The sequence below is a fragment of the Drosophila pseudoobscura genome, chromosome X (genome assembly GCF_009870125.1).
Source record: "Drosophila pseudoobscura strain MV-25-SWS-2005 chromosome X, UCI_Dpse_MV25, whole genome shotgun sequence".
In the NCBI taxonomy this organism is placed as follows: domain Eukaryota; kingdom Metazoa; phylum Arthropoda; class Insecta; order Diptera; family Drosophilidae; genus Drosophila; species Drosophila pseudoobscura.
Genome location: NC_046683.1, coordinates 58,210,394 through 58,237,163, shown reverse-complemented (window position 1 = coordinate 58,237,163; position 26,770 = coordinate 58,210,394). Strand labels below are relative to the sequence as shown.

The 26,770-nt window shown below is 48.3% G+C and overlaps 4 protein-coding genes across 5 annotated transcripts; 1 reads left to right on the top strand and 3 right to left on the bottom strand.

Annotated features, from left to right (window-relative positions):
• Positions 1-4,893: 4,893 nt before the first annotated feature.
• LOC117184400 (homeotic protein female sterile) lies at positions 4,894-9,545 on the top strand. The gene is made up of 2 exons (XM_033381516.1): positions 4,894-5,563; positions 8,003-9,545. Exon 2 carries the CDS (start codon positions 8,301-8,303, stop codon positions 9,543-9,545), a length of 1,245 nt encoding a protein of 414 aa, XP_033237407.1. The 5' UTR covers positions 4,894-5,563; positions 8,003-8,300.
• A 12,201-nt stretch (positions 9,546-21,746) lies between these two features.
• On the bottom strand, positions 21,747-22,481 carry LOC6900000 (uncharacterized). The gene is made up of 4 exons (XM_002135330.3): positions 22,425-22,481; positions 22,207-22,365; positions 21,982-22,149; positions 21,747-21,924 (listed from the first exon to the last, which is right to left on the bottom strand). The coding sequence occupies exons 1-4, from the start codon at positions 22,467-22,469 to the stop codon at positions 21,763-21,765; spliced, it is 534 nt and encodes a 177-aa protein (XP_002135366.3). The 5' UTR covers positions 22,470-22,481; the 3' UTR covers positions 21,747-21,762.
• An 844-nt stretch (positions 22,482-23,325) lies between these two features.
• LOC6899999 (uncharacterized) lies at positions 23,326-24,235 on the bottom strand. The gene is made up of 4 exons (XM_033384316.1): positions 24,113-24,235; positions 23,895-24,050; positions 23,661-23,825; positions 23,326-23,601 (listed from the first exon to the last, which is right to left on the bottom strand). Exons 1-4 carry the CDS (start codon positions 24,155-24,157, stop codon positions 23,431-23,433), a joined length of 537 nt encoding a protein of 178 aa, XP_033240207.1. The 5' UTR covers positions 24,158-24,235; the 3' UTR covers positions 23,326-23,430.
• A 78-nt stretch (positions 24,236-24,313) lies between these two features.
• On the bottom strand, positions 24,314-25,751 carry LOC117184977 (uncharacterized). 2 transcript variants are annotated; one of them, XM_033384315.1, is made up of 4 exons: positions 25,037-25,748; positions 24,800-24,958; positions 24,561-24,743; positions 24,314-24,502 (listed from the first exon to the last, which is right to left on the bottom strand). In XM_033384315.1, exons 1-4 carry the CDS (start codon positions 25,073-25,075, stop codon positions 24,341-24,343), a joined length of 543 nt encoding a protein of 180 aa, XP_033240206.1. In that variant the 5' UTR covers positions 25,076-25,748; the 3' UTR covers positions 24,314-24,340. The 2 variants fall into 2 exon arrangements, with proteins under 2 accessions (XP_033240206.1, XP_033240205.1); XM_033384314.1 differs by having other exon boundaries at positions 24,800-25,751.
• Positions 25,752-26,770: the final 1,019 nt, after the last annotated feature.

The following is a 26,770-nucleotide window of genomic DNA, read 5'->3' as shown; positions in this document are numbered from 1 at the left end:
CTCTCCCTCGCTCTCCCTCGCTCTCCCCCGCTCTCCCTCGCTCTCTCTCGCTCTTTCTGGTGCTGCCTTGATTTATGCATAATGCGACCATCGTCATAATGGCTCATGGCTCATGGCTCATGGCTCATGTCTGATGATGATGTTAGTCGAGTTTTTGCTGCTGCTGTGGTCTGCAGAACTCCTAATGAGCGCCCAAACGAGCCACAAAATGCGGCAGAGCAGCGGGTCTCGACTAGGGGATGCCCTGGAAAAACCAATACCCAAGGAGGGGCATACAGATCCATCAGTATCTGTATCTGTATCTGCCATGGATATCCCTGATATTTCAGCCAAGATCAGGTACTCCTTGGGGGGGGGCAACCGTGCAGCAAAGTGCCCCCTGCCTCTGGCTGCCCCTTGCTGTACGCTTCGCAAGCTGCAGCCACAATTTAATTAAGCCAACAGAAACGTAACCGTGCCACAGGAAGAGGCGATACGGGAGACGGGAGGGGGGGGGGGCTTGTGGCATGGACGACATTAGCATTGGATTGGCAACATTGTTGTTGATGTCCATGCTGCCATGTGTTTACTCTCTGGCTCTCTGCCGGTCTCCCCCCCGCTCTCCCTCTCCCTCTCCCGCTCTGTGGAAGAGTGCCTGTGTCCAGGGAAGTCCAGAAGAGCTCTCGAGCGCTTTAATAGACACGTTCTCATGTGGCTGCCACAATTTCCTGCCCCAACGAAGGAGGCGGCGCCTCCCCCTCCTCCCTCAAACAGAAAATGTGGAAAATGACTTGTGTCTCCTCCTCTCCTCCTCTTCCTCCTCCTCCCCGTGCCTGTTGTTGCTTTCTTTTGTAATTCTGGGCTGCCCACTTGTTGTCGTTTCCCCCCCCCCTCCCCCTCTGCTGCTGTTGTTGTAATAATTTGATTAAATTGAACGCTTTAAGTGATTTGCATTTTAAATTTCAATCAATATGACGTGACTGCTGCAGAGGCTGCTGCATGCAACCAGCCAGGCAGCCAGCCAGCCAACGGATGCAACTGCCACAGCGCGGGGCACAAGAGAGCGGTGGGAGGGGGGCATAGAGGAAGCCTCTGTCTGGTCAACTGGCGCCAGGCAACGGCTCTAATGATGTACAACCTCCTCCTGTGGCCAGTGGCCAGTGGCAGTGTTTGATTTGGGGCGGAAGAGCCATTTAGTGGGGGGATTGTGTGTGTGTTGAGGGGGGGGGTGTGCGCTGGGAGCAGTGCCAAAGTCAGGGTCAGATTTGGGGCAGACATTGGAGGCATGCAACAGACACACCTTAAGGCTGAAGCTCTGCCCCCCCGAGGATTCTTCGTGGCTTTCATTTTGTGCGAAAATATGAAATTAATTCTCAATCTTCTGCATCAATTGGAGCAGCAGGAGCCGCAAGAACAGCAGCAGGAGAGCCACCACCCCCCCCCCCCCCCTCAATCCCCACATTACGTATACGCACCGATGCACAGTGTCTTGAGAAATTGGTTTGGAATGGCATTCAATTATAATTGCCAGAGCTGCTAGGAAATATGCCACACATGCCACACCTGCCACACATGCCGGCAACAATGGCAGCAGCAACAAATTACTGCCAATGTTCACTGATCCAGGGATCCTTCTGCTCCGCTTCTGCTCCGTTTCTGGTCCTTTAGTTTCGGTCGCGCGCTGATTGCATTCTCCTGCAGGCGAGAGTGTGGCTGCCGCCGCTGCTGTGCCACAAGCTGCAGTTCTTTATTGTAATTATGTATTATTGTTGTTGCTGGATGTTGGATGTTGGAGCCTCCATCGCCATCGCCATCGCCATCATCATCAGCATCAACTTTTGCTTAGTTTTCTCCGCTGGTGTTTTATTTTTTGTGTCCCCGCATTGTTCTTGGCCATCCAGCGCCGTCGTCGTCTGCCTCCGTGCTTCTTCCTGCCACTGCCACTGCCACTGTTACTGCCACGTCTTGCAGTGGCAACTTCCTGATTTTCCCACAGCCACACTCCTTCCCCGCTCCACACTCTCCATGCTCCTTGCTCCACGCTCCATTCTCCACGCTCCTTGTGTGGCATTATATTTGCCGAAATGCAAAGTCTAAGGACTTTCGTCTGAGTGGATTTTTCTGCCTGCCTGGAAGCTGCAGGCTCCTGCTCCCCCCCCTCCCCCTCCATCGCTCCCCTCCACCCCACCACGTTTTTGTGTTGTTTTCTAATTCATGCAATTTTCACATTGCAAAATTTTGTGTTTTTTTGGGCAGGCGCTACTTTTGTGTGGCAAGATTCCGCTGCCTGCCACAGCCACAGCCACAGCCTCATTGTTTTCCGAGATTCGTGGGGCAGAGGATCGGTTGAGGGTGAGTCAGTCGTCAGTCGTCAGTCGGGGGGTCTCAAAATAGCCCCCTAGAAGAGCCCCACACTCCCTCCCAGTGGCGACCCCCAGACACGACCATAAAGAAGAGACCTTCCTCCTGCCAGCCAGCCTCTCTCTCTCTCTCTCTCTCTACCGCTCTACCGCTCTACCGCTCTCTGTCTCTGTCTACCCTTTCCTCCACTTAGGGATCCCACTCTTTTGATTGTCTTTCAGGCCATTGGAGCATAGATACATAGATACATAGAGATAGATCACCATAGATTCCTTAAGGATCCCCTCCAGATTATAGAAGATATTGGAACGATTTTTGGAAACCTCTCAAGAAAACATGGCCACAATCGTTTTCAGTCAAATATCTTTGCTTTTTTTAATATAATTTAGTATATATAAGATTATTTCATATAGAAAGATCCCAAGGCACACATACCCTTAGATCCACCGACGACCTTCCAACAGGAAAATCTGAAATTTAGATATAAAATAATGACATTTATTTGTGTTGTAATTAAATAAGTAATAAATAAGTGTTTAATAATAAATAATTAAACAATTTCTTTGTCGATAGACACTCCTTAATGGGCCTGTCCCAAAAAATACAGAAACCGAACATTTTCCCTAGGTTTTTTGTTGCGATTCGAGAGCATTTTGTTAGCTCTCTAAATATGGGGGGTTCCTCGAGTTTTAGCTCGGCGTCGACTTTGGCTAAATCTTTGGTAAAACCCAAAAATCCTGCGAAACGGAAGAGAATATTTCAAAGGAATTTACTAGTTCTAAAAGAGCATCCATGTCGGTCATAGAGATCTCTATTGGCTTTCTTTTCTTTCTTTCTTTCTTTCTTTTTTTTACCGATCGTACCATATGCTTTTTTATATATAATCACCCCATATTTTCCCATAAGTCACTTCATATCTGCTTAACGAACAATTTGGTGGGCTTTTTAGAAAGACTTTGAGGAAAAACTTTGATTTAGAATCATCTTTCTTATAGGGGAAAATCTTGAAGGAAAACAAACAAGAAATTCGATAAAAAACCCAGTCTTTTGCTTATTTTAAAAGTTGCCAATTGGTTAATAATATCCGGACAAAAGTATACTATAGAAATCGGTGTGTATTAGCTTTTAAGTCTCGACTCTAGGTCTCGGCTGTCCCGGACCTTTCCAATGGAGAGTGACAAATTTCGGCTGGGCAGATTTTGGTACAGTTTCGCTATATTGTTGGAAAAACCCAACCGTGTTTGCTAAAAAATTGTTGTATATTCTTTAAAAAACATCTCAAAGTCGGAGATCAGTTCCAAGCTCGTGATATTATTCTTCATCGAATATTCGGCTAGTACAACGAACATATAAATATACTATATTTAAATAATATGTGTATATTTTTATATATTAAAAACAAACAAAAATCCCGCCTCAAAATTCCATTAATCTCGAAACAGAGAAGAGTATTTCCCATTCGACTTTGCCAGGCTCTAAAAATATTCATATTTTCGTGGTGCCTCTCTCCGGCTCTCGCGCTTTCCTTTCTTTTCCTGTGCTGCCCCTCCCCCCAACCCCCCTGCCATCGCTTGATTCTGCAACAATTCTGCAACATTCTTATTCTCTATTTGAATATCGTACAAATTATGCTGCCACCGCCGCTGCCACTGCCGCCGCTGCCGCTGTTGTTGTTCCCTCTTTTGGTGATATTTTTGGACTAAACGTTGTTGTTGTTCTCCCTCTCTCTCTGTCTCTCTCTCTCTCTCTCGCTTTCTCTCAGTGATAGCAAAATAATGAGCGTAGACGGCGGGACGGCCAGCGGACGGATGGCGAGACGGAGAGACACGCGGCAGATAGCTCTCGAAGATCCCCCCTTTTGGCCCTGGCCCTTTGCCGTGTGGAGAGAATGGAGTGGAGACCTGGCTGTGGATCGGGCAAAAAGGAGCGTGTTGGGCGGGGCGGGGCGGGGGGGCATGCAGCACGCTTCACGCTCGATTTTCATGCGGCCGTTGTTGTTTTCGCCGTGCCACAGAGCCGCCCCCTCCCCCCGATGCCCGGATACCCTTTGCGGACAGGACGATTCCCACGATCTGCGATCCGATGCGAAGCGCTCCACAAAATCGCGATACCCTGCCCGCCAAGAAGGGCATCCCGAAAAACAGATGAAGAAAATGCTTTTCAATTTATTTTTAAGTACAAAAATAATTTCGGTTTTTTTTTTTGCTTTGTTGCTTGCAAAAATCTTGAGAACAACAACAAAATGAGCGGTGAAAATAAAAGGCAGGGCACGGTGCGGCGCGGCAACGCGACACACGCCTGTCGCCGCGTCGGAGTCCCCCTCAGGCCCCCCCCCCTCCCCCCCCTCCTGTAGCCGATGCCTTGCCTCGCCAGACTGTTCCTCTCTCTCTCCCATTGGACATAGGGGCGGCATAGAATAGGGATCCGTTCTCTATACATATAGACGCCTCAGTCGGCCGAGTGTGCGGCAAAATGTGTGAAATATTGGAGACAAACGGGCATGGGGCATGGCATGGCACGGCGTGGCGTGGCATGGGATGGGTTGGGATGGCATGGCATGGCAGTTTTTATGTTAGGCAGACGATCCGATCCGATCCCATGACAAAAAATCCATTTAGTTCAGTTCAGCGCAGGTCTGCGGCTAGATCGGAGGACGGTAACGGTAACGGAACGGGCATTATCTATCTTGGAATATTTGATTCCTCCTCAAAGAACGAACGAGCGAGCGAGCGAGCGACAGAGAGAGAGAGAGATAACCGGTTGAATGTCGTGTGACCAGCTCTCTCTCGACAGTTGATACTTTTTTTTCCAGTTCTCCTTTTTTGTGTGGGAGTTTGTCTCTAGTGTGGCCCAACAGACGCCAGAGGGCGCTAGCCTGGCCGGTAACGGTACACAAGAAGCAGCAGCAGACGAGAGCGAGAGAGAGAGAGAGAGAGAGAGAGCGTGATCGAGAGAGCGAGAGAGAGTGAAAATACTTGCGTGTCATGTGTGAAATTCCAATTTCTGATCTGTGTATCGAGCGATAAGCAGCGTATCAATCGATAGTCGTGCGTGAGTGAGTGATAGAAAGAGAGAGAGAGAGCGGGAGTGCGAGAGAGCGAGAGAGCGGCACAACGGAGTATTTCAGCAGGAGAAGGAGGAGGCTTCTCCAACGATCGAGCGTACCGGAATTCCTACAATTTACGTTTTCTCAATGTCAAATCGAGCGTTCGAGCGTTTTCTGGTATGTATCGTCTCGCACACAGCCACAGACACGACCACCGATCCGATATATAGATAGCGGATATATACTCCGATCCGTTCCGTTCCGATCCGATCCGATCTGATCTTATCTGCCAAATGCCAATGTTCGCTTTTTGCTCCCTTTTTGCGCGTTTATCGATAACAGCCGGTCCGATCGGAATTCCTGGGCTTACACCCCGCGCCACCCAACGCTAACCCTCCCCCCCCGCCACCGTCCCCACCACAACCCCTTTGCGGCATAGATGGTTGTTTTTTTTTTGTTTTTTTGTTGTTCGAAACCAAAATAAATGAGGAATTTAGCGTTTTCTTTAAAAATAAACTGGAATGTGTTCGAATTAGATGAGAAATTCGCATGTTCTCGGGTCTCTCTTCTCTTCTCTTGTCTTTGTTTTTGTTTGCGTTCGTTTTTGGGGAAATTTGATGGCTCTAATGGCACAGAGATTGGGGGGGGGAGCCTTGGAGAACTTCGATTAAAGGGTAGCGGGTGGAAAATATCATCTATCTCCGAACAGGATTAGGAATTGAAAGGCCTCTCCCCCCCATAAACTTTGGCCACAAAATCGGGGCATAAAAACAATAAACAAAAAATGATCTTGACTCACTTTTTTGTTGTTGCAGAAACTCTTAAGAGTCCTCTGCCCCCTGGAGAAACGGTGGAGCACTTGTCAGCACTTTATGGCCGCATTTCTGGGCCTCTTCTTTTCTTTTATTGCTCTTTTTTGTGGGCTTTATTTTGCATTTTTTTTGTATTAATTATAACTGGAAGAATCGGGGATTGTGGGGTTCTTTTTTTTATGGCAAACATAAATTTCGACTTAAGGTCTCTCGGGGAGGGTCCGAAGGGGGAGGGGAGGGGAGTGGAGGGCAATCAAAGAAACAACAAAAGAATCGGAAAGAGGGAGAGGGAGAGCGAGAGGGAGAGACGGGCACAGTAGCCGTCGGAGTGGAGTCGAGAGGAGTGTATCCAAGGTATATTCGATGGCAGGTAAGGCAGTTTTCCCGCTTCCCTTATGCTTTGCTCTCTTTCACTCTTTGGGCCACCCTTTGACCCAAGTCTGAGCCAGTCTCTGGCTGATGCTGTGGCTTTCCTTCTTTGGAATATACCCTGCGGCTGCTGTCCGTCCGTCTTCTGTCTTCTGTCTCTGTCTGTCTGGTGCTTCTGTCTCTGTCTGTTTGGAGGGAAAGAGAGACGCAAAAGCAAAGGCCGTTAATGATTATGAGAGTCTGTCTCCTGAAGGAGAGATCATCATCAGCAGGAAGGAGGTGGAGCAGCAGAGGATGATGATCATCAGACACTTGAAAGGAATTTCAATAAAGAGATAGAGAGAGAGAGGGAGAGGGAGGGGGAGGGAGAGCGAAGAGGCAAAACAACAACAGAAATCATCAGACAACGATGATGATGAGAATGGGGATTGTGGGGATGATGCATCCTACCGCTCCCCTCTCGCCCCCTGCCCGCCGTTCGGATGAATGCTTTAACAGGGATCCATCTTGTTGTTGTCTGTGGCATCAATCTGTCTCTGACACATTGGGGTGCAACATTGTGTGGCAGTTTTATCAGAAGGAAGCAGCAGCACAGCCAGACACCACAGCAGACTATGAAACGATCTCCTCATCAACAACAGCAACAAAAAACAGCAGAATGCCGCATATTAAATGAACCAGACAGAGGGGGAGAGGCACGGCGGCAGGGGGGGGGGGGGGGGGTCCTGTCCTGAATTGCAGATAATGTCTCCATGCCCCCATCCCCCTCTCCCCTGGAAGGGGCACGGGACTGCTCTGCCTCTCTCTCTCTCTTGGGCGCTACCTTTTACCTATCCCCCCCCTCCCGCCGCCTGCTTTAAGTGCAGTGCACCTGCCCCACCCCCTCCCCCTTTATCGTATCTGCTTTAAAATTAGATGCCTGCCCCGCTGTGGTCTTGTCCCTGCCTCAGATGATAATAAAAATGAAGTCGAAAAAGAAGTGCAACATAAATTTGTGCAAAATATAACGCATACGCAATGTGCAACGTGCAACATGCAACAAGCACACACACACCCATTGTTGTGTGCCTTCTTCTTTGGGGTTATTTATGCCCCACGAGGCGCGATGCCTCTCCCTCCCTCTCTCCCTCTCTCTCTCTTTCTATTTCATGACTCACTCACGCACTCGCGAGGTATATTTTCGTCTATTGGGGGACGGGGGGTGGGGAGGCCATGTAAGGACGGAAGAATCTTTGCAACAAGGACAGACGACGAAAACAAAGAAAGAAAAACAGAAACAACAGCAGGAAAAGTGGGCGACCACACAGCAGACACCGCAAAAAAAGAAAAAAAAGCGAACACTGAGAGAAATTCCTCAAGGAACAAACAATTAGCGGATGGTTGAAGGTGTATTTGCTGCAATTTTCTTTCATCGTTCTCCTCTCTTTCGTTGCAGCTGTAACCTGGTGGCGGGGCCCGGCGATAAATCGATTGGTTGTGCGCGTGTTATCGATGACAAAATGGTAGTCGGCGACAGGATTGCGGCCAAGGACGAGGGGGCGTAAACAATCCGATCGCAACCGCCGGACGACGCTGTGGCCCCCACGCATGCAGCCAGTGGCGCCGCGGGGGCCCGCTGCACATTGTGGTGCACATCGGTGGTGCGGTGGTGCACTGTGGTTTGCCTGCTATCCACACTAACGCTTCTCCAGCCGGCAGCAGCTCCAGCCCCAGCCCAAGCCCTCGCGGTGCCAATGCAGCAGAGGCGGCACGGCCACGTGCAGCACCAGCAGCAGCACCAGCAGCAGCAGCAGCACCAGAGTGTTGCATACTTGTGGGCGTCCAGAGTGCAACAGCAACAAGCCCAGCAGGGAAAGGGGCAGCAGCAGCGGAAGCAGGAAAGCGGCAACAAGTGTCTGACATGCCCCCATTCGATACGGCATTCGATATTGAATCCGTTTCCGTATCCGTTTCCGTCTCCGTATCCACCAGAACCGAGTGCTGGAAGAGGCGCCGCCGAAAGCGAAGAAGTGCCACAGCAGCAGAAGCAGAAGCAAAAGCAAAAGAAGAGGCACAAGAGTGTTGTAAATAGTAGTGCTGTTGAGGTTTTTTTCAGTGTAAATAGTGCAAATAATAATACGCGTAAGTTAAATTTAATTCTGGGCAAACTCTTGCCCCAAAACAACAAGAAGGAGGAGCGCCGGAACGAGAGGGAGCAAAAGGAGGAGCAGCAGAAGGAGGAGCAGCAGGAGGAGCAGCATCTTGTTGTTGGCACAAATTTGCAAAATAAATTACCAGCATCGAGTGCGGATTGCCACTTAAGTCCCCATACGCGTACGCGTACTCGTACTCGTAGTCGTAGTCGTTGTCGTTGTCGTGCCCCTTGCGTGCCTGCCCCCCCTGGTGGCACAGCCACAGTCCATTCTCCTCCCTTGGCCTGTTCCTGGCCTCATCATCATCTGCATCTGCATCTGCATCTGCATCATCGTTGTCGTTGTTGTCGTTGTCGTCGCGACGCGTCGCACTCGACTGGCGGTGGTGTCGCCTCCGCGTCTGCGTCCCGCGTATCGCCCGCGTCGTCTATGCTCTTGCCATATCAAATTAATCAACGTGCTACATTGTTGCAGCAGCAGCAGCAGCAGGCAGCATCATCAACAACAACATTGCCATCACATGTGCCCGTGCCCGGGCCCGGGGCAGCAGCAACTCCTCGGCAGCCTCGTATTTTTAAACGTGATACAATCCAAACAGCGACCACTGCATCACCTTTGACACCGCAGCAGCAACTGCAACGCCTGCTTGCAACGGCAGCCTCCACCACAACCGCTGCCACACCTCGGCTCGAGTTCATACTTTACACAGAAGTCTATGAAGAGGACTCGATCGCCGTTGCCCCAAGCGATTCCGAATCCAAATCAAAGTCGAAAACTCTCGCGGAGGAGCAGGCGGAGGAGCTGCCGCTGGATAGCGATACCTTTTGGCAGAAATACGGTGAGTAGGTAATCTATATGTTGCTACAAATACAATACAAATCTGCTCGATAGAGAGGAATCTCCCTCTCTGAGGAGGAGTCTCCACTTTTCCACACAGTTTCAAAGAGATTCCTTTCCTAGGACTACAGTCGAGATGGTTGGGGTAAACCCTCAGAAAGGGGAGCTGAATGCTGCCTGAAAGATATCTTTACAGCAGTTCTGTGGAATGATATATGAGATCCACTAGAAGCTCCCTTACCAAGAATTATAGACCGGGAAGTATCAAAGCATTCCAGCAATTGATAGGACTGTAATAAACAGTAAATGGATCTATAAATGGGGTAAACATAAATGTATCTCTGTTAAAGGTTTACAAATTACACAAAAATGTCTCTGTAGATACATTTTGATCACGTTTCACTTTAAGCGCCTGTAAAATCTTTAAAAATTAATCAATCCTTGTGATTTTTTTGTTTAAAGATTCTTTAATTTAGTGAGAATGAAAAAAGAAAATAATTTCAATTCAAAGAGATCCTTTTCCTTAAGAGATTTCAACGTTTCCAACTTTTGCACGTTTCAAATTTTTGTACTTTAATCATTTTTTAAAAATATTTATTCCAAAGGGCCTTAGCTTTTATCATATTCCGAATAAGTTTTAGCATACTCTCGACTAAATTTAGTAGGTGCTTGGAAGGCCACTCCGACCTCACGTGCTCCCAAAGACTCAACGAAACCAATTTGGTGCAGACTCGTACTTATCCGATGTTTTTTAAACAGAGCCCAACGATTTTCAATGGGATTCAGATCTGGGCCACTGGATTGAGTGAAAACTCGAATTATCGGGTCGATTTTTCTTCAACTGGTCGTAAAAAATGCTCGGGAAGCACTGTAGATCCGATCCGATTCGAAGAACATAGTATGTTTATTCCGTGATATGTGATATATTTACAGGCTAGAAATTCCACAAATTTAACCAGAGATATTCAATGGAAAATATGGCCCTACAATGGTGGCCCCATAATGGTGGCCCCATAATGGTGGCCCTACAATGGTGGCCCCACAATGGTGACCCCACACAATGGTGGCCCTATGGCAGATCTGCCATATATAAATATCACCTAAAAATCCACCGAATATCGTTCCACCTGTCAGAGATGTAAAAAACATTCAAAAACCAAAGGAAAACCTTTGGCCAACAAAACATTTTTCACAATTTCATGCAACGATTGTAGCCACAAAAGAGACGGAGAGAAAGGAGAGAGATAGAGATATAGAGAGAGACACAGCAATTGTATTGCAATGTTCTGCAGCAGCAGCCAGAGGAGGAGGGGGAGGAGATGGAGGAGGTGGAGAAGGAGGAGCATCATATCTGAACATTTGAATGCCTTATGCGACGATATGGCAGTGCCGGGGAGAGGCAGGGAATGGAGGAATGGGCATAGGGGGGGAATCAGGACAGAGGGGGGAGGCTGGAGGATGGCTTATGGATATGATATGATGTGGGGACTTTTAACACAGCTGCTGGCTGGTTAACATAATTTTCGTGGGCATCTCTCTCTCCCTCTCCCCCTCTCTCTCTCTCCCATTCTTTTTATTATTTATTTTCTTTTCGGTGCTTTGCTTTTTTGCAATTCAACGCAAAAATAAAAATAAAGCGAACAACGATGGTAAAAACAACAGACAGACGGAGACGGAGAGACCGAGAGGAAGGGAGAGAGAAGGAGCAGAATAGACCTGAAAAATACCCTAGAAAGAGATTTCGGGAGGTAGAGAATGAAAGCGAGAGCTTCCTCGAGCACCTCCTTCCTTTCAGGATGGATTCATGGATCGATTTCGTCACGTTCTAGGTGTTCGAGCATACCCTGCCATTCTATTTGATACCCTCTGATGGAAATAACAAAAAACAAAAGCACAAAAACAACAAAAACACAGAAATCAACTTTTTCCAACGAATAAATTTCGAGTTTTCGATAGTCTCGGTCTGCCACAGACAGTGGTCGTCGGTCGTCTGTCCGTCCGTCCGTCCGTCCGCCCGTCTGTCGTCTGTCGACGTTGTCGTTGTAGTCGTCCAGACAGCACCACAAGATCTGGCCACCAAACCAACGGACAGGGGCGGGGAGGGGAGGGGAGGGGGGTGTCGCATGGGATGGGAACTGGGGCCCCATATTCGTGGGCTCCAACAGCGTCAGACTGTCTGGTATGCCAACAGGCAGCAGCGAGGCAGCAGCGAGGCAGCCAGCGCTGGCTCTCTCTTTGCCACAGTGCAGCGCTGCCTCTTGCGGTTGCCGTTGCCGTTGCCGTTGCCTTGCCACATGTGGCGCTGTCCGTCCGTCCCGCCACTCCACTCCACTCCACTCCAATGATAGTTGTAGCTGTAGTTTCGGTGTCAGCTGTCTGCTGTTTCCACCTCTACTGCCTCGGCTGCCTCCGCTGGCATTACTACTGCTGTATCGAGACTCTTCGTTGTGTGTAGGCGTCATCGTCATCATCATCGTCATCGTCATCGTCATCATCGTCATCGTGGCATGGCATGGCGCTCGCATTGGCCAATGCATAAAATTATACAGAGACATGACATGGTTTTGAATAATTAAACACAACTACGGGGCACAACAGACAGCGGGGCAACAACGGGGCAACAACGGGGCAACAACAGGGCAAAGGGGGACAAACGGGGGCGGAGGTGGCATCAAGTCGGACTAAATGGCTGCCAAAATCCAGTGGATATTCCGTATACCACAAGCCACCGAAGGGTGGCACACAGGAGAGACCACGAGAGACAGGCAGGCAGGCAGGCAGGCAGGATGCACAGTCCTGAAGATACTACCTATGTGTGTGTGTGTGTGCGTGTGTGTGTGTGTGTCCTCCCTCTGTGCCTTCTATGCCCCCCCCATATCTCCACGTTCCGCCTTGGTTTTAACTCATTTAGCAGCTTAATTTCTGTAAACGGATTACAATTGAGTCCCCAAGGGGCCGGAGGGAGGCACGGAGGGGGGGCAGACTCCTTTGGAGACTTGGCTAATAGAGGCAGAAGACAGAAGGTACAAATTTGGCAAACAATGTTCCTAATTATTCAAATCATTGTTTTAAGGAACTGGAAAATCTTTCGACTCATTCCAAAGACCCGAAAGCAGAGGACCCCAAGGATCCACGAACTACAGGTGGAGGGCGGGGGATACAAGATTTAGTTTAGAACTCCCCAGAGTTCCAGTCGAGGGCTGCTTTGATTCTGCATCCCAAATAGTTGGGAGTCTTCTGCCTTTCTTCTTGCTTCCTGGAAAGTAGGGGCACACTTTCCGGCAATCGTTCTATATTTTAGGAGCTATATTTCCCCTACTTTATGGCCAAAAACAAAAGTTCAATAGACTCTTTCGACACACAGCTGCAGCGGAAGGACCACAACCGAAGGAAGGAAAGGGATCTCAGATCTCAGACATATGACAAATAGAAATAAAATAATCAAAAGAAGAATGCAACAAAAAATGAAGGGGCCAAAGGGCAAAGCGGGGGGGCCACAGATGAGAGAAGCGAAGCGGAGACGACAGACAACCCATTGACAGCACAGCCCAGAGATATTATTGACAGCTGAGAGAGAGAGAGGGACAGAGAGAGAGGGAGAGAGGGAGGGAGATATCGGACATTGGACATCGGACATCTTCCTCCGATGTTTGCCCAATATCTTTCCAGCCAGTCCTTTCCTTGCCTTTCCTTTCCATGCCGCCAGTCGATGGGTGCCGTGCCCCATTGTTGCACTGCTGCTGCTGCCGCTGCTGCACTGTTGCGTTGCAATTGTTGCTGTTGTCAGCAGCGGCGGTGGCGGCGGTGGCGGCAGCGGCGACGGCGGCGGCTCGTTTCATTCAGTCGTTGTTTGAGCTGTCAAAGGGGTCTGGTCTGGCGTTTCCTGTTGTTTCCTTTTCTTTTTTTCGTTTTTCGTCTCTTTTTTTTTTGTTTCTTTGCACCGTCTGCGATGTCTAGACACAAGTCAAAGTCGAAGTCGGAGTCGCTTCGAACCCTAAAGCTCAGGTGCATTCTCTTCGACACAACAAAAAGGAGGCACAGGGGCAGAGGCACAGGGGCAGAGGCGGAGGCAGACATCAGGCGACCTGGAAATTCTCCATGGTTTCTCCCTCACCCTTCTCTCTCTCTCTCTCTCTGCGTGTGAGAAACATTTGCCAGAGTACCAGAGACCCAGAACCAGAACCAGAACCAGACCCAAAGACCAGACATATCCAAATCGACATCGACATTCGCATCAACGACAACCGACAACCGACAACCGACAACGAGCGACGAGCGACGACGATGTTGTCTGTTTGTCGTCTGGAAAGTTATGGACAAAAGTTGTATCTGTCGCGGGTTGCAATACCCTTTCCTTCCGATGGATCCACCAAGGATCGACCCCTGTATGGGGTCCTTCTATAGCCATCATTGTGCTTAGTCATGCACACGACATGCATATTGTTTGTGGATACTCTGGCATTCTCTTTGGCCAGGCCGGGAGCATTTTCTTCTTTTTATAACTTCATAATTCCATGAACTGTGCTCCCTTCGACAGTACTCCACATTTTAAACCGAATTGGCTGATCAAATCCTTGATGGATGGATAGAACCACCTGTTTTCTGCCACTCGATTGCGGGTATCCACATACGTTCCACATTTTGCCTTCAGAATCAGTTCTTTTAGAGTATTCAAGGCTCGTTCTTGTCCGTCTTTCTGGAGGGGATACGGGTGTACGGACGTACGGGGGCACGGAGGTACGGACTCTCGACTGACGACTGACAGACAGCCTTAGATCAGAGTGCAGTTGATTTATGGCGGCGTTGAGTGGCTTTACGCTCACCTCAAATATGACACAAGGCGGCGGGGACCCTACGAAAAAAAAGTGCTTATACGAGTCTGGTACTCGTATACGACGATATATATACAATCTATACACACGCACATGTGTCGGCGTGTCCAGGCCAGCCAACGGAAGTTGTCCTTTTTTGCACCCTTCTGGATCGGACGATGTAGCAAACATGCCCCTTGTTCCAGGGTTCTCTGCCCTGCCCTGCCCCTCCTTTCATTCACGCAACAAGCAAATTGTGGCAATTATCGTCTCTGTCTCTGTCTGTGTCTCTGTCGCTGTGTGTCTGCCGTGTATTCCATTCCTTTGCTCCATATCCATGAAGGACCCCGCACTCTTGCCCGCCTGCCCGCCTGCCTGCATGCCTGGCCATCGATGCGTGACGACATGTCCGAGGCGGACATGTCCCTCTCTCTATCACTCATTCACTCGCCCTCCCTGTCCCTCTGTGCCGATGTCCCTCTGTCCATCTGTCAATGCATGTTGCCACTGCCACCGAAAACACCGAAAACATTCGGTATTCGAAAACACCTCTATTCAAACCCTCAGCTCTATGCAGTCTGGCACCATCCGCAAATTGCCTCCAGGATAAGTGGGGGCTGGCATGTGGCATGCGGCATGCGGCGCATGGGGTTTACCTGTAAATTGTGTGTTGGCTTTGGTTTTCTGTGTTTTTTGGGCAGCGGCAATCAGAGGAAACATAGCAATGGATATCCACAGTTAGTAGACGAAGGAGTCCTTGAAGATGACCAAGGATCTCCAGGACATATATGGCTAGAGAACCGAAGAGAGAAGAGTATAGAATACAGACTGTAAGGAAGGAGAACTTGAAGTTTTCAAGTACCAAAGGCCAAGAAACACCTTGCCTTTCCTTCCTTTCCCAACGATATTCCCGAAGATATTCCCCAGTTTTTGCCCAATACTCCCAAATATTCGAAAAGTATACCCAATCGTAGGAAAGGACTACCATAAGATGATATTTTCAACTAAAACTCTATTTAAATCGAGTTCCACTTGGGTTATGCTCTTCAATCCTTACCAAACAGTTTCTATCGGTAGAAACTATCGAGAATCTATCGAATTTCGAGTACATGGAGGATATATGGTTCGGTTTATTATTACATTTACTCGAATAGAGTCAGAAAAGTCGCAAATCTGTCCATCAGGCAGTACAGTTCCCTCTTGAATCTTCCATTTGCAATCAGTGTAATCGTGCCCCCTCCTTTGTGATCTCTGCCCCCGAAGCTCTGCCACAAGAAAAAGAAGAATAAGTCTCCCATGGGAGTCCCAGAAGCTCCTCCTCCGTTCCTGCCACTCCTGCCACTGCCTGCCACTCCCTGCCATTCGTGCAATGGGATATCCAAGGCAATTTGCCACACATTCTCTCGTGGAGATTTGGTGTTAAATATTCAATTCCGTCTGCAGCGGATGTCTGCGTTTGCATCGCGTTTCCGTCTTCGTTTCATTTCATTTCCATTGCAGCAGCAGCAGCATCCTCCCGTGATGATTCTGATGCTGGTGCTGGATCGGAAGAGCCCGTCCTCTCTCCTCTCCCCTGACAGAGGGCCGGGGAGGGATTGCCAAGTAGTGGTCGTCTGTGGCAAGCAGCGGCAATCCATTCCCTAACAAAGAATCAACTTTTGAATGGGTGAACCGATGCGTCGGTGGCATGGGGCGTGAGAGATGCGGAGAGCCGTAGAATGCACATAGAACTCCATCTCCATCTCCATCTGGCAGCTGGCATCTGCCTTCTGCCGGCACCCGGCTCCCGGCTCCAGCTCGAAACTGAAACTCGTGTAATGTGAAGCAGATGAAACGGACAGTCGGACAGCCGGACAGTTGGACAGCCGGACAGTCGGACAGTGGAGCTCCGTACAACGGACAGTGGAACGAGACGAACGATGGACTTTCCACAGGGGCGCAGGGGGCACGGTCTGAGGCAGCAGCAGCAGCAGCAGCAACAGAAATTGCAACCGATAATAATTATTTTTATGGAGTCTAGTCTGTGTCTAGACGATTTTTTTTTCTGCCGTTTCTGGCGTTGCCTGTCGCTTGCTTCACTTGCTGCTGCTGCTGGCTCTGCCACTGCCACTGCCCCACCGACTGCAGCAGAGTCCATCCCTCTCTCTCTCTCTCTCTCTCTCTCTGGCTGAGTGAATGCTCTGTTAAAGCTCTCTGCTCTCTCTACTGTGTCATTGTTTTCGCTTTGATTCCGATTTTAACTGGTAAAATGGCATTTAACTGTTTTTCTGTGCTGCTGCCGCCGCCGCCGCCGCCGCTGCTGCTGTTTGACAAACAAGGCAGACGGACTGGCGGGGGCATGTGGCAAGGGGGAGCCATGAGACATGAGACATGAGACACGAGACACGAGACGAAGACAACTGCAGTCACAGATAGTGAATGTGAAACGTGAACGTGAGCGAGGGCGAGGGCGATGGCGATGGCGAGGGGCACGACACACAACTAAATGCCGCACAGAACCCAAATGGACACAAAAGACACCGAGAAGGAGAGAGAAAGGGCGAATATGCATACAGAGAGAGAGAGAGAGAGAGAGCGACAGAGTCAGGCGCAAACATGCGGAAAAGTCAGCCCATGAAATCACCAGCACAATTTCTCTCTGCTCAGCACAGTGGCTCTAGGACTACAGATACATTGCACTATATACACCGAAAGATATAGATACATATCTGACAGATACAGATGCAGCCACCCCCTCTATAACCGAAGACAACCTGAGGATCGATAGAGATAGATAAAGACCCAAAATATATGATTTTCGGTTGTATTCACACAAAAGATATGATTTATCGGATATCGATTAATCGATACACCATTCACTGACCTCCAAATAACCTGCGTTCTATCGAATCTCCCTCTAAATACGCTTACATGATAGAATCTCAAGCTATGCTGAGGATTTGTGCTGATAACCGAAGCAGCTTCCCAGATCTAAGATATCTAGATTCTTAAGAATCATCTTTATCCATAATCTTTTATCTATACTGGAAATACACGTTCATTTTATGGATGGATTCTTGGGTGGAGAGCTCCGCTGGCAGGCAGTTCTCTTGGATGGTAATATTTTATAGGCATATCAGAGAAAACAAGCCATGTGCATCCCATCCATGGGCCAAGATCCATAAAAATTGGTTTGAAATTGAACAGAACCCTTCAGTACTCTTTGGTTCTCTTTTTGGATCTCTGGAACCAAAGAACTAGTTCATTTCAAGCTCATTCGTTGTGGATCCTTGTAGTTTGCAGTTCCCTTGAAGGTACGTCTCTTCCATTCCGATAAGTACTTCTTGCAGGGCCACTAAAGCCTTGAATGTCATTCGAACCACTGTCCTTCAATCACCGGCTCTGTGGCAAGCCCCTGCCACTATCCACTATCCACTCTCCACTCTCCAGCGAAGGCGCTCCATCAACTGCATTTCGTTGTTCGCTTCGTTGGGCATGAGAAAAATGTCACCTCCGCACAGAGACACAGAGAGTCCACAGTGGAGTCGGTCGGTCGGTCGGTCGGTCGCCTCCAGAGGCAGAGACCCATGGCCATGGGTCCCATGGTTCGGTTCAGAGATCCATCCACTGAGAGACAATCAAGGGACAATCGTCTGTCCTCTCAGTCGGCATTTTGTCGCCATATTCGGAGTAGGAGAGGTGCCCGAGGGGGCGATGGGGCGATGGGGCGAGGGGCGAGGGGCCAGGGACTAGGAGAATATGTCTCTCGACACCTTATTTGCCAGCAGGGCTGGCTTTTTGTTGTTGCAGCTGCCGCTGTTGCCGCTGTTGCCGCTGTTGCAAGTGGCGGTGCCCCAAAGATATTATGTTATTATGGCAATTATAGTTACACGACTTTGGCGGCATCTATGGCATTTTTGGCCCCGACGACAGCTTGTGGCATGTCTCACTCGCGGCAGTCCTCTCTCTCTCTCTCTCTCTGTGGCTTCCTGCCTCCCTTCGCCACTTGGAGATTCTCTTGGATAAGAGAAAGGAAGGCTAAGGCAATCCCCGCTACTCTGACTGCATTGCAATTACAAACATTTTAATGCAATTAACAGACACCTGAAAGGGGGGCACGAGGTCTGTGTCGGCAGGGGGTGTGGCATGGGCTTTTTGTTTGTCGCTGCGGCTCTGGCTCTGGCTCTGGCTGTGTCTGTGGCTTCTACGGTGTCTCCATCTCATTTGCCTTGCAATTCGAAACTTCTCTCCGCCCCAAAAAGACGGCAGCAGCCGCCAGCAGCCAGCAGCAACTTCAAAAGCCAAAAGGCGACATTCGTTCATTCGTTCACTCGTTCATTCGTTCACTCGATGCGTGTGTCAGTTCTTTGGGGCAATCTCTTGATGAAGCCGCCGCCGTGGCAGCCCCCTGTCTTACCTCTGCGATACCCTGTGCTGGGAATCAGTTCAGAGAGCACTCTTTCCAGTCGGAGAGTTCCCTAGAAAAAGCCATCGGAATTGCACGGTATCAGCCTGGTCGAGACGTGTGCTCCGCTCTGCTCTGTTCTGTTCTTTGCGCTGTGTTGTGTTGCCGCTCCAGTTGCTATCAGTGGCCGCTCCTCCGCGTCTGATACTCGAAACGTTGTCGTCTGTCGTCTGTCCTCGCAGCTGCTTTTGTAGTTGCCGCCAGCGTTGCACGTTGCTCGTTGCTCGTTGCACGTTGCAGCGGTGTTGCACTTACATGTGGAAGAAGGTAGAAGGTGGAAATGGAGGCCCCTGCCGCCCCTCCTTAATGCCATGTCCAGCAAATCGCTTTGGCCATGCAAAAGGAAGAGGCATCGGCGAATCAGTTTTCGCTTCATTTCATCGGCGTTTAATAAACAACAAAAAAAAAGAATGGATTGTCTTTATTATCGGAGGGGACTCTCGTACTCGTACTCGTCCTGGACACAGGACACTGGACACTGGACACTGGACACATCCTGCTGCACGTTGCAACTGTCGCCAGGCGGCATTCGGCGGGGCCTCAGATCTTCGTGGCTTCTTCGTTCTGTCTGTCTGGGTATCGATTCGCGTCATTCCCTCGGACGTTGCAGCGTCAGACGCCGCGTCGTTCATTCAAAACTTATTCAAATCGACAGCCGAAAAATAAAACAAAACAAAACTTGCGCCAAAAATAAATTAAAAACAAAAAGATGGCGATCTTTTGTGGCTACGAATTTTGAATGCTCTAAAAAAAAAAGATACTCTTAGGCATAGAATGTCTTCCCCATTCCTTTGGTGTTTTTCTCCAAGTTGGAAGATATATAATATGGGTTCTGGTTTGGTTCTGGCTTCGATTCAAACGGAAGACTCCCCAAGGACCGGTTTCACGACTTCGGCTTAACGAAAAAGACACACAGGGTTGCTTTGGAGCATGCATCAGCTGTTCGTGCTCGGCTCGGGAGACTTCTTTCGCCGCTAATGGATTGCCGAACCCAGAGAAGTCTCGAATTTTGTCTCTGGCTTTCTTCAATCAGCTGTCAATCAGCTGTCTCTTCTTCTGCATAGTTTTGTTAAAGCCAAACAATTCTTTCCCTTAAGTCCTTCTCTTGAAACGATGTCCATCTCAAACCAATTCTAAACAAGTCCAGACAGTATCTCAATGGCAACCTACTTTTTTCACAAATTGTTGCCTGAATTCTGCATATTTTATAGATACATATCTGTTAAATAGATAGATAGCAACACTTCTCAAAGCCTTAGCCCATAGACCCGTTTCGGTGTTCCCCTTTTTCGTGGCTCTCTGTGGCGCTGTGTGGCGTGAGGCGAAAATACGTTTTTATGGAGCCACTCGTCTAGACAGTCGGCATTCGAATGACGAAAGCCCCATCCATCCATCCATCCGTCGAACCGTCCATCCATCCATGGATATCGAGGCGAAGTTCGATAACGAAACGAAGAGACAGGCCTGTCTGTGCCCGTATACCCGTACACCCGTATATCCGTCCGTATAAACGTTATCAATGTAATCAAATGATATTGATTGTTCACTTCTGTCTGTCTGTCCGTCCGTCTGTCCGTCTGTCTGTCTGTCGAATGTTTGAATGCCAGACTACCGGACCTATCTACCTGTTAAATGTTAATGTTAATGTCTGTTCCCCACCTCCGTTCGTCCGTCCGTCCCTCCACCTGTCTGCCTGTCTTTCCGTTTGTCTGTCTCTGGCATTTGGTTGGGAATTAATGGGAGAATCATTTATAATCCGACAGACAAACAGTCAAAGCCACAAAGCGCTTCCACCTTGACCAGCGTCAGAGTCAGAGTCATCTGTTGAGTATCTGTATCTGTATCTGTATCTGTAGATGTGTATCTGTATCTGTATCTGTAGATATATGTTGTTACGCAATCCAGAGAAGATGGGGACGGGGGATTGGGGGGACTCCCAAGGAACTTAGTGAAGCGATTAGCTTCCGTTTCAGTTGCTTCAGCGTCTGCCGTCTGCCGTCTACCGTCTACCGTCTGCTGAATGACTTGCCAGCAGCCGAGCAGCCAAGCAGCCAAGGCAGCCTTGGCGGCAGTCCGGGGATTTCACTAATCGGTAGAACAGGCAGAGGCGGCAACAGGGAGAGGTGCTCCATACGTGGGGGCATGCACGGAGGACTGGAATTTGTATTTCTAGGTCATTAGGGGAGCAGCCAACAACAACAGCAGCAGCAGCAGAAACCATTTAAGAACCAGACGAACGAACGAACGGTTCGAGGGGCACAAAGGTAGAAAGGTAGAGATCCATGCCATGGGGCATGTCAGGGAATATGTTTAATTTATTATTAATGGACTCTCTGCGACCTGCCCCACCTTCCTGCCCCCACACACACACACACACACACACACAAAGGCACGACGTGTCCTTGAGTTCTGGACTGATTTTTTGATGAATTATTTGGTGTTTTGGCGGAATTATGGAAATTCCTGGAAGAACATTTGGGATTCCTGAGGCAAAAATATGACAGAAAAAGGCACTTCCATGATGAAATATGTACTGCATCTGATGGGAGGAGGAATACCCTTTAGTTTTTGGGATGGAAAGGAACTAGGACTCCATCTTTCCAATGAACAATCGATGTCTATCGATAGCTGGCGATTGTTTACGATTTATCTATGAACTCCCTCTGGAACTCCCTCTGGAACTTTATCTTTCCGATTAATAATCGATTCAGTTTTATCGATTCTATTATTTCACTTGTTTCTGTGATTTCTGTACCGCCGATCATCTTGTTGGGCTTTAGACAATCGACTTTTTCTATGGGAAAAGCATGCAGTGCGAGCGAGAGAGCTAGCTTGGCTTTTCAGCTGAGCTGGGAGCAGGGCTGCGGCACATATTATCGATTGTTTCTTTATATTGATCTTTACTTGCACGCACAAAAAAAAAAAAAAAACAACAAAGAAAACAATTCCACAATTGAAGTACAACAGATCTCTATTTTTGGAATATCTTCATATAGAGGCGAACGGTACAGCGTGTGGTGTTCTCGGAGCTCCATTCGGTGAAGATGGCGTAGTCCCCGCTGGGAATGGGGATGAGGCGACTGAATTCCGTCTCCAGTTCTCCGGTATAGAGTTTGTCCACGAAAATGTCATGCTATTTGTGGTAGAACGGTCCATATAGAGGCCACGGGTCATGGGGCTATCTACTCACATCGTAGGGACAGGTGTGATTGAGGTTCGTGTTGTTCACAAACGATCGAAAGAACATGAACGCAATCGGATGCTTCTTTTTATTCCTCATGAACTTGCAGGCATCATAGGAGAGGTCGATGAAGAAGGGCTTGTATCCGTTATCGAACTTCATGAACTTCACTTTCACCTAAAAAAGAGATCCGCGGGATATAGATCCTCACTCAGCGCGACAGAGAGCGCTCACCCAGGCCGTGTTTATGGGCAACTGATGCATCTTCGTGTATATATCCAAGTACTTGTGCGATCGATTGACAGCCTTGATCTGGCACGTGGCAAACTCCATGAATTTATCATCTAACGAGCTGCATTTGAGGTTCGTGAATGTCACGTGACTGAAACTTGTCTAAACAGAAAGGATATGCCCTTTTTATTGGTCCATTCCAGGCATGTCCATACGATTACCGATTGCAGAGCTATCCATAGAACGAACACCGGCAGCCTCCACATTTTGGACGAAACTGCGCTGCGGATCATCGATTCACTCCATTAATAATACCTTTTAGAGACAATAGACCCATTAGATCGTCCAACAATCCGCATCCAAAGCGAATGGTGGGGCTATTAAAGGTCTTTAATGCGATTTTCCGGCGGAATTATTACAGGGCAATCCTCTGGTTAAAGATTATATCGAACGGAATGGACCATTATCATATAATTATGGAGTTTTTACAGTAGATTTCTACTCCACTGATTCCGCTCGATTGAAATGTGATGCAGAACTATATTTGTCCAGTTTGAAGGGAAATTGCTTTGAATTTGAGTTTCGAGAGTCGCGGGTCACGTGGCGCGACATTAAGATATCAAAAACCACCATAATTGATGGCAAAATGTTGGGAGATTCTGTGAATCTTTTAGATCGATCCTCAAAGGCACTTCACAAACGATAAACCTGATGAAAGAGGCTTGTTTGGAACGGCTTCTAGCAATGTTTTAGACCTGATTGGATCATAAATGGAAATGCTACTTCAGAGCACTATTAATTATTTCCATAACGTAGTCTGGAACTTGAGTCTGTTTTCCTTGCTCGCTGGCCCCAAAACTGGTATCCCTTTCAGTTGTATTCTTCTCTTTTTTCGCTCTCTTATTCTATGCGCTCTCGGCCAGTAGAGTACAGCACAGTGGGCTTAAGAACTGCTGGTATTAGGGGATAGTAATGCCACAATAATCGCATTCTTTTGAAGTTAAAACAAGCCTTTGATCTTTTCCGGATTTTCCCGATATTTTCACGCCCTTTCATTAGAAATCATCATACCCGAACAAAGACGACACTTATTATGATATTCAAATCTAGAATCAAACATCATTTTCGGTGTTTAAACGCTTTAATGAGGCTTGGAAGAAAAAAAAAAAAAAAGAGGAAACAAATAAATAGCCGACTATTTTATGACTGATTGAGCGCGCTGATTGATCAATCAACTTTTGATCCTGATAAACTGAAATATACCTTCAGAAAGGCGCGATGTATTTTGTTCGTAGACCACTCCGTGAAGAAGGCATAGTCGCCATTGACCATAGGAACATATTTGGCGAAATCCGCCTCCAGATTCCCGGTAAACAATTTGTCGACAATCACATCGTGCTGGAACGATCTTCGGCTTTAGGATCTCTCTCCCTCTCAATCAATCACAGAATACTCACATTGTAGGGACATGTGTGGTTTGCGTTCGAGTTTTTCTTAAAGATATTGTAGAAGGAGCGGACGATGGGGTTCCGGGGGTTCGCCAGGAACTTGCAGGCATCGACGTTGACGTCAATGAAGAACACTTTGTAGCCATGATTGTAGCGCATTAGCTTTAGGTTGACCTGCAAGAGGGATCTCAGGATCAATAGGTCCTGTCTCCTGTCTCCTGTCTTCTGTCTCCTGGAACTCACTGTGATATTTTCCACTGGAAGCTTGAACAGTTGAGCCCTGAGCTCCATATACTTGTGGGTGCGATTCACTGCCTTGATGCGGCACATGACATCCCCGAATGTTCTATCCGCCATCTCGCACTTGAGGTTCGTAAAGGTCACATGCGCGTGGGTCGTCTACAACAAAAGGCACCAATAATAGACTCTTCCCAGACACTTGCTTTCCTTGAAAGGTTTACCGTTAGAGCACCCAACAGAATCCATACACAGAGCAGTCCGTCCATTGCGAACTATTGATCGGCGGCGCCTCTGACTCGTTGTGGCATAAACGTTTCTGATGTTGCGGTGTATATATTTTAACGAATCAAGCCATTTACAGTTCTCGAAAGCAGAGATCGTATCGAAATGATGATGGTCTCACCACCGCCCATGATCGCTGATCCAGCCATAATGACGATTGTTCATAATTAGCCGCCGGTTAGCCTAAAGTACACTCGGACAGTCGCTCGATGAACGCCGACGGTGAACCAGTAGAAGGAGAGGCTGTAGTCCCCTTGGGGCAAGGGAATGTACCGCAGGAATCGCGTCTCCAGATTGCCGGTCCACATTTTGGAGATCACCAAATCGTGCTGGAATACACACAAACGAGTCATAGCTATCGCTCCTCTGGGTCCATCGATCACTCACATTGTAGGGACACGAGTGGTTCACGTTCGTGAACTGCTTGACCGTCTGGAAGAGTTCTTGGAGCAGGATCTCCCTGATGCCATGCTCGGTCCGTAGACTCCTGAAAAACCCACAGAAATCAAAGGTCAGGTTCATGAAGAACGGCCTATAGCCATGATCATGACGCATGGGAAGGATTCGGCACTGCAAGAGAGAAAAAATACATACGATTCTGGCAGATCTATCGTGTAGAGGCTTACAGTTATATTATCCACGGGTAACTTGTAGATCTTTGCGTAGATATCCATATATTTGTGGGTTCGATTCACCGCCTTGATCCGGCACATTTCAAACAGCCCGAACCGCCGGTCAATCATCTGGCACTTGAGGTTCGTGAATGTCACATGTGCCACCGCGCACTGTGGAATGGTATGGGGCCTTTTAGTGGGGGGTTCTACTAGCTTTTTGTTACCTTTAACCTTCAACCATTTGTTTACCATTAGGAAAGTGCCAGCAATCGCAGATAACTTCCACATGTTGTTTCCAGTCGAGCACTGAGGCTAGTCACAGGTGAACCATGGCCTTTATCCAACTGAATCCACCCCCATCCCCACACCCACCCGCACTCGATAAGCGATCGATAATGAGCCCTCTCGTGGGCGGTGGGAGTATTTAATTATAATTCTGTTTTAATTTGTGGAACATTGGAAGCCCAAAACACTAAAATCCATTAGTCTTTCGGGACACGGGCACGGGCACGGGCAGAGACAGAAACAGAAACAGAAACAACAAAAAATCTCGAAAGAACTGGAAACCCATCGTAAAATTAATGTTCCAGCGGAAGAGACGGCCTCAAGTTGTGGCCAGAAAACAAGTCCAGACGGAAAAAACGTCCACAATTTTATTGGCCTTCACTTAACGCTCATAAATTTGTCTGCTGCTGCGGCTGCTGCAAGAAGAAATCCGCGAGACGCAAAAGGCAGCAAAGAGCAGCAAAAAGCAGCAAAAAACAGCAAAAGGAACCAAAAGAATATGGTTTATAGGGGCCACGCTTCCGCAGATGAAACGATGGAACGGCGATGTCTGCTGGAAACGGGTTCGGAAACACACAGTTCTTTCCTCGTGGACAGTGGAGTTCTGTTTGAATTTTCCCATTAAAAAATATGGCTGGAAACTTCTCAGAGAGAGAAGTGGCTTCGTGCCTGCCTGCCTGCCTGCCCCCAAAATCCCACCCATTTCTTGTCGCTGGATTCCTCCTCAGGTTAGTGGCGAACTTCACGCACAAATCTGATTAAAACTTGGTCGCAGTTAATGAACCAAGAAGAACCCCCTCTCTGTCGCTCCAGACATTGCCTGTTCCTGTGCCCCATCCTGTTGCAGTTGCACACACACACAGACAGACAGAGAGACGGAGACGGAACAGACAGATAGCGAAAGAGGCGTCTAAAAATAGCCAACAGAACCACATGTTGGTCAAGTTTTTTATGGAATACTCTGTATTTGAGGGTACTATGAGATTGGGGAACAGGTTGTGCATGGAAACCCTTAAGGAACAAACTTCTTTGTGGGTATAACTTTGAAATGTCTCAAGAGAATGCCATGCAACTTTGGGATCTCAAATCTAATGCGTTTATTTATTTACACAAAAAGTTTCATCAAAATCGAAGCCAAATTCAAGAGTCTTAAAGGGAAAAGCTTTGGGTTTTTCATGAGATTCGTATTTGTATTGGCTTTGGAGTAGGTTTTGGGGGATTACTTTATATTCGGAATAGGGTATTCGCAGCCTTAGTTTGGGTCCTCTTTCTCTGACGTTTTCTTCTTCTGCTACTCTTCTTTTTGTGCTTGGTTTTTGGTGTTGTTTTTTTGTTTTTTGGGTTGGCTAGCAAATGTTACCCACATCTGTCTCTCCTCCTGGCCGGAGGAGTCGCACTGCCAGTCCCGAGTCGCGAGTCCGTGTCTCAGAGTCCACTTTCCAGTGCAACAGCAACCATCTTTTAATAAATGCGAACGTGATCGCGTTTCGTGCGTCACTGAATGCCCAGACAACAGACAGAGAAGGAGATACAACGACAGACAGACAGAGAGAGAGGCAGAGAGAGAGAGACGGAGGGAGAGGTGGAGATGGAGGAAGACAGCGGGAAAGAGACTTTGTCGAGGCACAAGGCGTTGCACCTTTGGCCAAGGTGCATTGATCGGGATTGGGATCGCTGTCTGGGCAACTTTTCTGTTCC